This window comes from Hemiscyllium ocellatum, chromosome 26 (genome assembly GCF_020745735.1).
Source record: "Hemiscyllium ocellatum isolate sHemOce1 chromosome 26, sHemOce1.pat.X.cur, whole genome shotgun sequence".
NCBI classification, from domain to species: Eukaryota; Metazoa; Chordata; class Chondrichthyes; order Orectolobiformes; family Hemiscylliidae; genus Hemiscyllium; species Hemiscyllium ocellatum.
In genome coordinates, this window is record NC_083426.1 from 39877149 (window position 1) to 39891501 (window position 14353).

A 14353-nucleotide genomic window follows, 5' to 3' on the forward strand; every position below is an offset into this window, starting at 1 on the left:
GTATCCACTTGCCTTCAGTCTAGCCGTGCTGAAATCCAGGAGAAGATGGTATGTTGTCAGGATACTCAGTCTCAGCTTCAGGGAATTTAACTCCTGTACACGCCTAAATGCACCTTGTCTGGGATAATTTCTGGGATAGACTTTCCTATTCACAGATGCCAACTAAGTTCCTATCCATTTTCAGCTTTTTCTATAGAAGATAAAACCTGGACTAATGTGAAATCTGTCCTGTTCAGGAAATGTTCAATTAGCCAAGCTCCTGAATTCGGCTAGGATTTCTACTTTTGATTGCTGGGAGTCAGGTCCTGCTCAAGTTGCCAGTATTTAACTGTGAGCCTGGATGGTGAATGGTGTTCAATCATAGAAGCAATGATTGCCCCTACTTCTGGTCAAATGACCTCATTGATTTATCTGTTATCAATGTGGAACCCGACCTTCTGCCCGCAGTGACGGATGTACAGTACCCAGTATGAGACCAGAATCAAACATGGAACCCTCCCTCAACCTTTCATCTCAGTTTCTCACCAGATAAACTTGCGTTGTGGTTTTATTTTAATTATAAGACCTTAAATATAACAGCAAACAAAGCCCTCCTTTCACCTGTTATATCTTCCTTTCTTATTTCTGCTTCAAAATCCAATGTTATTCTTGTCACTTCTTTTCCTGGGGGATTACGGGTCCGTCGGCCTTTTGCTTTCTTGGAAGAATCACATTTTAGGTTTACGAATGTAACCTGACAGTTGTCGGTACAAGGGAAGGCACCTCCTTCATGAAACGACAAGAAAACAAAGTTCATACAGTGAGTGATATCAGAGGCAATATGCACTGCTCAATAACAACAAAATTTCTCTCCTGTTCTCCCAAATGTCCTGCCAAGTATTTATCCCGAAATCAAAGGTTTTGTGATTATGTTTTCATTTTGTGCAAGGGCTGAACAAGACTCAGGCCAATCATAGTGCCCAAGGCTGGGACTGCAAAGGGCAGGAATGCAGAATAATTAGTCTAAGGTATACTCACATTCTAATCGAAGCAGAAATGGAGAGGCTCAAGCAAAACAAAGAATTACATGAAAAAACAACTACCAAATGTTTTGTACCTGTGATAATTGGGCGCCCACTGTCCTGCTTTCCCTTAATGCGTGGATGAAGGTGACACTTCGCATCTTTAATCTTGAAGGAAGCTCGATGTTTGACCGGGACAGCTAAAGTCTCTAAAACGAAACAACATAATTTAAAGACATCTTAAGGCAGCATTTAAATGTAAACTAAATGGCCATTCATGCAGTTTCCATTGCCTGCTGTATATACTTGACAATACAGGGACATTTAACAGAATGGCGATATGTGGGGCACTTTTACAATCTGGCACTCCCAATGAACATAAGAACTTAAAATCAGGAGGATGATCATATCACACACTCCGTTGAACCTGCTCTGCATTTCTTAAAATCACAACTGAATTTTAGCATCAACTCTTTTTTTTTGTGCCTATCCCAATATTGCTCAATTCTGTGAACGTCAAAAAACTTAATGAACTCATCTTGATTTTGTGCAAAAACTGAGCATCCCTAGCTCTCTGTAAATGTAGAACTGGCAGTAGTAGTAGGCCATTTGATCCCAAGGAGCATGCTCTACCATTTAATGAAACCATAGCCAATCTGATTGTTGCATCAACTCTTTGTCCTGTTTTTCCAGCTGCATCCTTCTTCCTCATAACCCTCCATTTCTTTGTGAAGAATTTCTCCTTATGTCAATCCTCAGTGGCTGACTCCTTATCCTGAAACCATGACTCCCTCTCCATCCTGTCCTCAACATTCCAGCCAGGGGGAACAACCTCTCAACATCTACTTTATCAAGTCCTTTAAAGATTTTATTCCTAACAATGTGATCACCTCTCATTCTTTTGAACTGCACAAAACACCAGCTCCTTCGACTTGGTGCTCTTTCATTTGACAGCTGTCTTCTCCCAGGATTAAATGGAGTGAATCTTCATTACACACTCATCTAGACAAGTGTACCTACACTGGGAAAGAAGACCAAACTGCACGTAGTACTCTAGAAGGCAACTCTATAAAGCCCTGCATAATTTCAGCAAGGCTTCCTTACATCTTTTACTGCACCATTCTTGCAATAAAGACTCATTGCTTTTCAGGTTGGCAGTGCTTAATCCGTCAGTGTATCCTGCTCAACCTTGTGCTAATCTCTGTCTAAGACGCACTCCAGTTTATGTAATTGTGTGTAGGGAATGCAGACAGACTCTGAAAATCTCCTGCAGAGAGTGATATGGGGTCAGTGACTGCTGGAGTCTGACTCTACAATGAGAAACTCCATACTAGGACAAAAACATTGGTGCTAAATAGTGCAGCTCTGACCAAAATGGCTTACACCAACAAAACATTTCAGCAATACTTATGAGAGTAGGCCATCATTTTGTCAGGGGCTTACCTACACAGCCTGTGATGTTGGTGTTCAGTCGTTGTTGAGCATCAGCCCTCCTTATAGGAGCCCCACAGCTCACAGTGTAACTGTTATCAGAACCTGGCAGAAACAGGAACAGTAGAGGAAGAGACTTATATTTACTGACAGCAATTCACTGTTTGAAGCATGTGCAGAATAATTATACTGAACAACAGTTACAATTCAGGGTAACCTTCTTCCCTCCTAAAGTTGGTGACCGATGCAGATTTCTGCAATGTTGGACAACTTCAAGTATCGTGCCCAGCTGACCTCTCTTCACTTGCGAAGTTATAACATGAACTCTGACAGGATCTTCAGTTTTGACAGGACATCAAAAGCAAAGCCTAATCCTGGTTTCTGTCCTGTCCATCCATGCTATACATGTACATATACACTGACATACGCACACAAACGCTTGCTCTCACTGGAGTCCCACCTTTACACAAACTGCTGCCTATCCCCATAGGGCTACTGGGGCTAACTGCATTGCCTATGATTCTACTAGACAGTGCTAAGTGAATTGCTGTACAAAAAAAAACAGCATGGATTTGATGGGCTGGTGACCTTTCTGTCGTTATAACTTTTCTCATTGAGAATAATGAATTCAGTTCAAGCTGGGAAGGGAGGGCGGGGTTTACAGTTTCAAAGAGTTAGGCTGACTCCTTGGCCTTTAAAAGTGGCAGGTGGGACCCGAATGCAGAAACTGCATCTCTGCTTCTGGCAGATCCCATTTTGCTGGCAATGGAAGAGGGTGGGGAATGGAAGAGGGGAAGAACTCGAGCTCAGCCAGGCCATTTGACATTAGTTCTTAGCTCAATCGGAAACCATAGTGACTGTTCTAAAGCTTATCCGGAAGTGTCGGTGTCACAAATTGATGGAGGGGACATAACCAGTTTTCAAGGGCACATAAAAGTCTATAATTTATCATGATCTGAAGTTGAACAGCATGTTATATATCAGTAGTCTGAAGAGCACTGGTGTGATGACATTGCCTTAATTGACCTCCATTTGTATTCATACTGAGTCTGTTGTGGATCTGTTGGTGAGGATGATGGCTTGCATGTTGTGCAACTGGCAGAGGATGGTGACAAACTTCTCTGGGCAACCAAATTTGAGAAGGACACTCCCTAGTTTGTCTCAGTTGGCAGAGTTGAATATGAGTTCAAAGAAGACCACATATAAAGGTTGCTGCTGGTCTCTGCCCTTTACTTGACCTTGCCTTGCTGGGAAGATCATGTCCATTGTGCCTCTTCATGGATGACACCTGCACCATGACTCAGGAAGTCTTCAGCCCCTGGGAAAAGGTGATTGAGGAGGATCCTTGCAATCACCTTCTCTGGGACAAACCTCTGTACATCTTTATGACTCTATGACTGCAATTGGGCTTATCTCCTTTATTGAATATGGTCACAATTAGAGTCTCAGAGATCCTTGGAATATTTTCCTCCTTTCTGGTGAGGTCATGTATTCATGCCCAAAAGTGCTTCTTCATTGGATTTTAATATTCCAGTGGGAATTCCATTTGTGCTGATGGTCTTGTTGGCTCCGAGCTGTCAGATTGGCTTATTTAACCACATGTCAAACCAGAGATTGGCTACCACTACTTACACAGAACTACCTGGATGCTGAGGTGGTAGCATGCTATGGGATGTGATCAGGGCTACCCACATTAAGGACTGAGTTTCTGGTGAGAAGATTCTCAAAGTACTCCGTCCATGAGGGCTTGCTGCCTCACTGTCCTTGATAAGATCAGTTCATTCTTAGCTCTTAATGGGGTAAGCTCTCACTTGGGTCAGAGATCGGTCTTGACTGTTTGAAGAATCCACACCTGTCAGGACTATTGACCAGTTGTTGAGTTCCTTGCACTTTTTCCACCCAACATTCCTTTCTTTGGGTCATGCTTTAACGTTGGGCCTCAGCCTTCATTTGTCTGTAGACTTGTTTTCTTTCCTTCAAGATTTCATAGTGTTTACAGTTCAAAATCAGCTTACATTTGCAATTTATTAGCTCTTGGACCTCCTGACCATTCTTCTCAAACCTGCCTTGATGCTTCCCTTTGGAGAAAGCCAAATTCTCCTCACAGGTGCTGTTTATCATGGATATAAGAGCAGACTGACTGTGGTTCCTGCTCATTTGTGTGCTGCCAAGTTAACTGTGGGGTGCTGACTGAGTTATTCTTTCTTCGCAGACCCCTTGAGTATGGGTTTATGTCATGGTCCTGTTAGGTGTCCCTCGCAGAATCTACGTTATGATGATGATGATGATGCCCAGTCTGAGCTCCAAATTATTTTCAAAATTTGTGTCCTTTCCGTGTGAATCACTGCATCATTTAGTTTTTCCCCTTGATACAGGATTTTATGATTTGAATTCAGTCTCTGATTATGTTCACTTACTAGATGAACTCAGAACCCAAGATTTGTGGGCGGCACGGTGGCACAGTGGTTAGCACTGCTGCCTCACAGCGCCTGTAGACCCGGGTTCAATTCCCGACTCAGGCGACTGACTGTGTGGAGTTTGCACGTTCTCCCCGTGTCTGCGTGGGTTTCCTCCGGGTGCTCCGGTTTCCTCCCACAGTCCAAAGATGTGCGGGTCAGGTGAATTGGCCAAGCTAAATTGCCCGTAGTGTTAGGTAAGGGGTAAATGTAGGGGTATGGGTGGGTTGCGCTTCGGCGGGTCGGTGTGGACTTGTTGGGCCGAAGGGCCTGTTTCCACATTGTAAGTCTAATCTAATCTAATCTAATCACTTCCAGAAATCTCTACCAATGATTCTCACAATGCTGCTCACTGTGCTGTATGAAGAGGCAGATCCTTTGTCAGATCCCATTTAGATCACCATCGCTGTTCACCATGTTGTGTGTGCTGCCATCAATATCTTCTAGGTATACCTTTCTCCATGGCCCACGTGATCTAGTGTAGGTAAGGATAGCCAACTTATCGAGTCACTATAAGAGTCTCTCATAGCAAACATGATCGAGTTTATTGTATCTCTGCAACTATTTACTTTTACAACCTATGAGGAGAGACTGTGAGGATGACCTGGTCTTAAGTCTGAATCCTTTAAGAACTTTGTGACTCTTTGCTCCAGTCCTCATAGCATCATCAACGCTTACTATACTCAAGCAACTATTAACCCTTTCAGACCTGAGTACAACTGTAAAATTGGGAGCAGCCTCTGCACCCAAGCCATAGTAAAATTTTGCTGTAATTTGATAAATAATCACCTACCTTCAGAAGAAGAACTCAGGAAAAACATGGCTCCTCAATATCCAATTTAGAAATCATGGCAGTCAGTGAGAGTTTTACATTCAATACATATTTAACAAACAAACAAAAGTTTTAAAAAAAAACAACTTTCTAATGCCTTGATAAATGTACTCCCTGGACTGCCCTTAGCAGCATTCAGAAAGATGGAGTTCTATATTGAAGGCTCCAGGGATGATCTGAAAGACTGGCAACTCAGTTTCCACCAGTAAGGAAGGACATCCAGTGGCCTCATGTTGAGCCTAGAATACTGAACAGAATGTGGGTCTCTCCTGACTTTGCATGAGGCCTACCTGCCTGGAAGTGAGCCTTGGAGGCACAGCTGAGTGAGCAGGTTTCTCTCTTCCCACTTTTGATGCAGGAAAGTTGCGCTCGGGGAGGATTGGAACCCAGCAAACACTTTGCTGCCTCTGAAAATTTCAAAGAAATCAGTGTCACACATCTTGAAAAGCTACAGAAAAGCTGGAAAATATTTAAACTCAAAACGAGGGAGAAAGGAGTAATCTTAAACTAAACAGATTGAATGTAAAATCAGGGGAGTGTCTAATCTAAACCTGTCAGTTTCCCACTGGGAAGATTAAGTAAAATATCAAATAAAATGTTTACTTTATTCTGAGAGGTCAGCAGAGAACACAGCATCAACTGAGCCCGTTCTAATTTCCTGCAGGATCCAACAAGTCCAAAAAGTTCAGCTGACACAATAGAACATAGAACATTACAGCGCAGTACAGGCCCTTCAGCCCTCTATGTTGCGCTGACCTGTGAAACCAATTTGAAGCCCATCTATCCTACATTATTCCATTCTCATTCATATATTTATCCAATGACCATGTAAATGCCCTTAAAGTTGGTGAGTCTACTACTATTGCAGGCAGTGTGTTCCAGACAGTTCCTTACCATTCTCTGAGTAAAGAACCTACCTCTGACATCTGTCCTATATCTATCACGCCTCAATGTAAAGCTATGTACCCTTGTGCTAGCCATCGAGTGGACTCGATGGGCCGAATGGCCTTACTTCCACTCCTATGTCTTATGTCTTATCACCATCCACGGAAACAGGCTCTCACTGTCCACCTATCTAATCCTCTGATCATCTTGTATGTCTCTATTAAGTCACTTCTTAAACTTCTTCTCTCTAATGAAAACAGCCTCAAGTCCCTCAGCCTTTCCTCATAAGACCTTCCCTCCATACCAGACAACATCCTGGTATATCTCCTCTGCACCCTTTCCAATGCTTCCATATCCTTCCTATAATGTGGCGATGTAAACTGTGTGCAATACTCCAAGTGCAGCTGCATCAGAGTTTTGTACAGCTGCAACTTGACCTCATAGTTCCGAAACCAATCCCTCTACCAATCAAAGCTAACACACTGTATGCCTTCTTAACAACCCTATTAACCTGGGTGGCAACTTTCAGGGATCTATGCACGTGGATACCTAGAGATCTCTGCTCATCCACACTACCAAGAATCTTACCATTAGCCGAGTTCTCTGTATTCCTTTTACTCCTTCCAATGTACACCTTCACACTTTTCTGCATTAAACTCCATTTGCCACCTCTCAGCCCAGCTCTGCAGCTTATCTATGTTCCTCTGTAACCTGCAACATCCTTCTGTACTGTCCACAACTCCACTGATCTTAGTGTCATCTGCAAATTTACTAACCCATCCTTCTATGCCCTCATCCAGGTCATTTAAAGAAATGACAAACAGCAGTGGCCCCAAAACAATATTTCAGCAGAGTCTTTTGCATCCAAGCCCCAGGTTCTGATAAGACCAACAGTTTTCAGAAAACCCTTAAAAGGTTCCAATTGAACTTTGCTGAGGAATGCAGAAGCCCGATTGTTGATGAAGGGCGAGTTACTTGAATCTTTCTAATTTCTTGGTTACAACTTATTTCTTGGTTACAACTTGCATAATTAGAGATACAAAAACTGTTAAAAATTTTAAAAAACAAATTCAAAACTAATTGAATAAAATAAGAATGGAGGGTCAGGTGACATGCTGTGGGAGCTGGTGGACCCCATTGTGGTTCCCAGCAACCATGTCTGTAGTAAATGTTGGTTGCTGGAAGATTGTTGGCTCAGAGTTGATGATCTGGAGTCTGAGCTTCAAACATTGTGAGATATCAGGGAGGAGGGGAGAGTTACACCCCTTAGACTAACTAACTCAAGTTCAGCCAGTGGTCAGGGACAGGAGGGTGTGGCTAAGAGTGAGGCAGGCAGACGGATTCAGGAGCCTCAGCCCCTGACTTTGTCCAATAAATTCAAGAGCGCTGCTCCCTCTGTGGACGGGAATGGAGACTGCAGGGAGGATGAGCCGAATGACTGTAGCATTGTGGTGCAGGGAGCCATTCAAGTAGGGGTAGAAAAGGGAAATGTTGTTGTAATTGGGGATAGTATAGTTAGAGGCATAGACGCTGTTCCTTGGATGCTGCCCGAACTGCTATGCTCTTCCAGCACCACTAATCCAGAATCTGGTTTCCAGCATCTGCAGTCATTGTTTTTACCTACTGTTCTCTGTGACCAGGATCGAGAGTCCTGAAGGTTGTGTTGCCTGCTTGGTGCTCAGGTATGGCACGATGGCACAATGGTTATCACTGCTGTGTGCTGTTTGCACATGCTCCCCGTGTCTGCGTGGGTTTCCTCTGGGTGCTCTGGTTTCCTCCCACAGTCCAAAAATGTGCAGGTAAGGTGAATTGGCCATGCTAAATTGCCCATCGTGTGAGGTCAAGGGGTAAATGTAGGTGAATGGGTCTGGGTGGGTTGCTCTTCGGAGGGTCGGTGTGGACTTGTTGGGCCGTAGGGCCTGTTTCCACACTGTAAGTAATCTAATCATCTCATCTGGGCTGCAGACGAACTTGGTGTGGGAAGGTAAAGATGCAATGTTATGGTTCACGGAAGTATCAATGACAGACACAACAAGGGTAGGGAGTATGAACAGCTAGGAGCTAAATTAGAAAGCAGAACCAAAAAGGTAATAATCTCTGAATGACTACCTGAGCCATGAGCTAATTGGCACAGGGTCAATAAGATTAAGCAGGTAAATGCATGGCTCAACGATTGGCGAAATGGGTTTGAATGCATGGGACATTGGCACTAATACTGGGGAATAAGGGACCTGTCCCAATGGGATGGTCTTCATCTGAACCGTGCTGGGACCAGTGTCCTAGCGAATCACATAACTAGGGTTGTAGACAGGGCTTTAAATTAAATGGGGGGGGGGGTGTTCTGTTACACGGGAAATTAGAAGGAAGAGATAAGACTACAGAACTCAGGAGAGGTTATTAAAATCTCCAGCACAGACACAAACAGGACAGAGTGTATGGAAAGGGTTAGCAATCAAACCTCAAGCACACTGGACAAATGAATGACGATGGGAAGAAGCATGGTGAGTATAGGACTGAAGCTATTATATCTGAATGCATGCAGTATATGGAATAGGTAAATGAGCTTGTGATGCAGATTGAAATTGGCAGGTACGATATAGTGGGCCTCACAGAGGCATGACTGCAAGGCCATAAGGATTGGGAGCTGAATATTCAAGGATATACATCCTACTGAAAACATAAGCAGGTGGGCAGAGGGAGTGGGGTTGCCTTATTACTAAAAAATTAAATTAAATCAATACAAGAAATGAAGTAGGGTCAGATAGTGTAGAGTCTGTGTGGGTAGAATTGAGGAATTGCAAAGGTAAAAAAATCCATAGTTGGAGTTGTGTAAAGGCCTCTAAACCGTAGTCAGGAGCTAGGACAGAGATACACCAGGAGATAGAAAAGATATTTAGGGAAGGCAAAGTTACAGTGAACATGGGGAATTTCAATATATAGGTGGACTGGGAAATCAAGTTGATAGTTGACTGCAAGAAAAGGAATTTGTGGAATGTGTACAAGATGGCGTTTTGGAGCAGCTTGTGGTGGAGCCCACTAGGGAACAGGCAATACTGGATTTAGTGTTGTGCAATGAGGCAGACTTGATAAGGGAGCTTAAGGTGAAGGAACCCTTAGGAGGCAGTGATCATAATATAATTGAATTTACTCTGCCTTTGAGAGGGAGAAGATAGAAACAGAGGTAACAGTATTACAGCTGAATAAAGGCTACTTAAACCCTTGTGAAGAGCTCTAGCAAGCCTCCCGCCCGGGATATTGGTACAACACCAGTTCAGGTACAATCTGTTCTCCCTGGGATCTGTACAAGGAGGACAGGTTGCGCCTGAACTGGTGGTGTACCAATATCCTGGGCGGGAGGTTTGCTAGAGCTCTTTGCAAAGGTTTGGCAGGGGGATGAGAACCGGAGCTACCAATCAGAGGATGGAGTGGCTGGTGAGCAGGCAGATACAGTGTGCAAAGAGTCTGTGATGAAGGATAGACAGCTGATAGGGCAAAGTTGCAGTCAGTGTGAGGAGTTGAAGTGCATCTAATTTAATGCAAGAAATCTCAGGAACAAGGGTGATGAACTTAAAAACATGGATCAATACTTGGAGCAATGATGTTGTGGCCATTACAGAGACTTGGATATCACAGGAGCAGGGATGGTTGTTGGATGATCTGGGGTTTAGATGTTTCATAAGGAATAGGGAGGGAGGTAAAAGAGGTGGCGGAGTGGCATTGCTACTCCGGGATAGTATCAAAGCTGCAGAAAGGGAGGTTGTCGAGTAGGGTTTGTCTATTGAGTCATTATGGGTGGAAGTCAGAAATAGGAAAGGAATTGGAGTTTTCTATAAACTCCCCATTAGCAACAGAGATATGGTGGAGCAGATTGGGAGAGAGATTTTGAAAGGTGCAGAAGTAACAGGGTTGTGGTCATGGGTGACTTCAACTTCCCTAATATCGATGGGAACCTCCTTAGTGCAAATAGTTTGAATGGAGCAGATTTTGTCAGGTATGTCCAGGAAGGATTCCTGACTCAATATGTAGATAGGCTGACTACAGGGGAGGCCATATTGGATTTGTTGCTTAGCAACAAACCAGGTCAAATGTCAGATCTTTCAGTGGGAGAGCATTTTGGTGATAGTGATCACAACTCCCTAACCTTTACTATGTCATGCAGTGGGATAGGAGCAGATGGCATGGAAAGTATTTAATTGGGAGAGGAGGAATTATAATGTTATTGGCAGGAACTGTGCAGCATAAATTGGGAATAGCTATTCTCAGGGAAGTGCATGACAAAAAAATGTTTTCTGTTTAGGAAGCACTTGCTTTGAGTGCTGGATAGGTTTGTCCCACTGAGGCAAGGAAGGGATGTAGGGTGAAGGAACCTTGGATGACAAGAGATGTGGAGCATCTAGTTAAGAGGAAGAAGGAAGCTTACTTAAGGTTGAGGAAGCAAGGATCAGACAGGGCTCTAAAGGGTTGCAAGGTAGCCAGAAAGGAACTGAAGAATGGACTTAGGAGAGCTATAGGGGCATTATAAATCCTTGCCGGGTAGGATTAAGGAAATTTCAAAGATGTTTTACATTTATATGAGGAACACGAGGATGGCCAGAGTGAGGTAGACAGATCAGGAATAGTGGAGGGAACTTGTGCCTGGAGTGGGAGGAGTTGGGGAGGTCCTTAATGAATACTTTACTTCAGTATTCACTAGGGAGCGGGACCTTGTTGTTTATGAGGACAGTGTGAAACAGACTGATATGCTCGAATAGATTGATGTTAAGAAGGACAATGTGCTAGAAAGTGTGGAAAACACTAGGATAGATAAGTCCCCTGGGCCAGGTGGGATATGCCCAAGCTTTCTACAGGAAGCGAGTGAAGAGATTGCTGTGCCTTTGACAATGATCTTTGCATCCTCACCATCCACTGGAGTAATACCAGATGCTTGGAGTGTGGCAAATGTTATTCCTTTATTCAAGAAAGGGAATAGGGATAACCCTGAGAATAAGGTAAAGATGAGGAATGTAGATGCTGGAAACCCATGTCTGGATTAGAGTGGTGCTGGAAAAGCACAGCAGGTCAGGCAGCATCCAAGGAGCAGGAAAACTGACATTTCAGGCAAAGGGCTTTTGCCCGAATCGTTGATTTTCCTGCTTCTTGGATGCTGCCTGACCTGCTGTGCTTTTCCAGCACCACTCTAATCCATAACCCTGGGAATTACAGACCAGGCAATCTTACATCTGTGGTGGGCAAATTATTGGAGAGGATTCTGAGAGACAGGATTTATGATTATTTGGAAAAGCACAGATTGATTAGAGATAGTCTGTATGGCTTTGTGAGGAACAGGTCATGCCTCACAAGCCTTATTGAATTCTTTGAGGATGGGACAAAACACATTGATGAAGGTAAAGCAGTAGACGTGGTGTATATGGATTTTAGCAAGGTGTTTGACAAGGTTCCTCATGGTAGGTTCATTCAGAAAATAAGGAGGCACGGGATACAGGGAAATCTGGCTGTCTGGATACAGAATTAGCTGGCCCATATAAGACAGAGGGTAATAGTAGGTGGAAAGTATTCAGCCTGGAGCTGGGTGACCAGTGGTGTTCCACAGGGATCTGTTCTGGAACCTCTGCGCTTTGTGATTTTTATAAATGACTTGGATGAGGAAGTGGAAGGATGGGTTAGTAAGTTTGCTGATGACACAAAGGTTAGTGGAGTTGTGGATAGTGTGGAGGGCTGTTTTAGGTTGCAATGGGACATTGACAGGATGCAGAACTGGGCTGAGAAGTGGCAGATAGAGTTCAACCTGGAAAAGTGTGAAGTGATTCATTCTGGAAAGTTGAATTTGAATGCAGATTATTAAAGGCAGGATTCTTGGCAGTGTGGAGGAACAGAGGGATCTTAGGGTCCATGTCCATAGATCCCTCAAAGTTGCCACCTAAGTTGATAGGGTTGTTAAGAAAGCGTATGTTGTGTTGGCTTTCATTAGCAGGGGGATTGAATTTAAGAGCTGTGAGGTTATGCTGCAGCTGTATAAAGCCCTGGTTAGACTACACTTGGAATATTGTGTTCAGTTCTGGTCGCTTTGTTATAGGAAAGATGTGGAAGCTTTAGAGAGGATGCAGAGGAGATTTATCAGGATGCTGCCTGGACTGGAGGGCATGTCTTATAAAGAAAGGTTGAGGGAGCTAGGGCTTTTCTCATTGGAGTGAAGAAGGATGAGACGTGACTTGATAGAATTGTACAAGACGATGACAGCCAAAGATGGAATGGATGGCTAAAGACTTTTTCCCATGGGCGGTAATGGCAATCATGTGGGGGCATAATTTCAAGGTGATTGGAGAAAGGTTTAGGGGAGATGTCAGAGGTAGGTTCCTTTCACACAGAATGATGTGAGCAAGGAATGCACTGCCAGCAGCGGGAGTAGAGTCAGATACAATCGGGTCATTTAAGCAATCTTGGATAGGTGCCTGGATGATAGTAAAATTACTCTTAGAGTAGGTTAAAAGGTCGAGGGCCTGTACTGTGCTATACTGTTAAAAAGAAAGGAGTCTAACAGGAAAGGCAGTGGAACAGCAATGGTAGGAGTTTCTGGGAGTAATTCAGGAGGCACAGCAGAGATTCATCCCAAGGGAAAAAGAAGCATTGTACAGGGAGGATGAGGCAACCTTGGCTTACTAGGGAAGTCAGGGAAAGCATAAAAGCAAAACAGAAAGCATGTAACGTGGCAAAGGGCAGTGGGAAACAAGAGGATTGGGAAGCTTACAAAGACCAACAGAGGGCAACAAACAAAGAAATAAGGAGGGAGAAGCTTAAATGTGAGGATAAGCTAGCCAGTAATATAAAGGAAGACTGTAAGAGTTTCTTTAGATATATCAAGAGAGCAAAAGAGAGGCAAAAGTGGACATTGGGCTGCTGGAAAATGGCGCTGGAGAGGTAGTAGCGGGAACAAGGAAATGGCTGAGGAACCGAATAATTACTTCATCAGTCTTCACAGTGGAAGACATGACTAATTTCCCAAAAATTCAAGAGAGTGAGGGGGTCGAGCTGAATATGGTGGCCATCACCAAGGAGAGGATGCTAGATAAATTGAATGCGCTGAAAGTGGATAAATCACCTGGACCAAATGGACTACTTCCCAGAGTTCTGACAGAGATACTGAAGAGATAGTGGAGGTGTTAGTGGTGGTCTTTCAGGAATCACTAGAATCAGGGAGGGTCCCAGAGGATTGGAAAATCGCTAACATGGCACCTCTGTTTAAAAAGAAGAAAGGCAAAAGACAGAAAATTACAGACTGATTAGCCAAACTCCGCCGTGGGTAAGATCCAGGAATGCATTGTGAAGGATAAAATAACTGAATATTTGAAATTGTATGGTAAAATAGTGCAAAGTCAGCATGGTCTCATCAAGGAGAGGTCATGCCTGATAAATGTGCTATAATTCTTTGAGGAAGTAATGAGTAGGTTAGACCAAAGAGAGCCAATGGATGTTATCTACCTGGACTTCAAGAAGGCCTTTGACAAGGTACTGCGCAGGAGGCTACTGAGTAAGGTAATGGCCCATGGTGTCACATGCAAAATGGATTGAAGCTTGACTGTCTGTCAGAAAGCAGAGCGTGGGGATAAAAGGATTCTTCTCAGGATGGCAGCTGGTGATAAGTGGAGTTTCATAGGCTCAGTGTTGGGACCACAACTTTTCACTGCATACATTAACGACCTAGATGAGGGAACTGTGGGTATTCTGGCTAGGTTTGCAGATGATACAAAGAT

The 14353-nt window shown here is 43.7% G+C and overlaps 1 protein-coding gene across 3 annotated transcripts in view; it reads right to left on the reverse strand.

Annotated features, from left to right (window-relative positions):
• The window catches only part of LOC132828425 (signal peptide, CUB and EGF-like domain-containing protein 3), a 364946-nt gene that overhangs the window by 43454 nt on the left and 307139 nt on the right, over nt 1–14353 (reverse strand). For all 3 annotated transcript variants that reach the window (XM_060845529.1, XM_060845528.1, XM_060845530.1), the window contains 4 exons: nt 6011–6127; nt 2445–2537; nt 1097–1210; nt 601–765 (listed from right to left, as the gene is read on the reverse strand). In XM_060845529.1, the coding sequence (XP_060701512.1) occupies nt 601–765; nt 1097–1210; nt 2445–2537; nt 6011–6127 (489 nt within the window). The remainder of the gene's footprint in view (nt 1–600; nt 766–1096; nt 1211–2444; nt 2538–6010; nt 6128–14353) is intronic.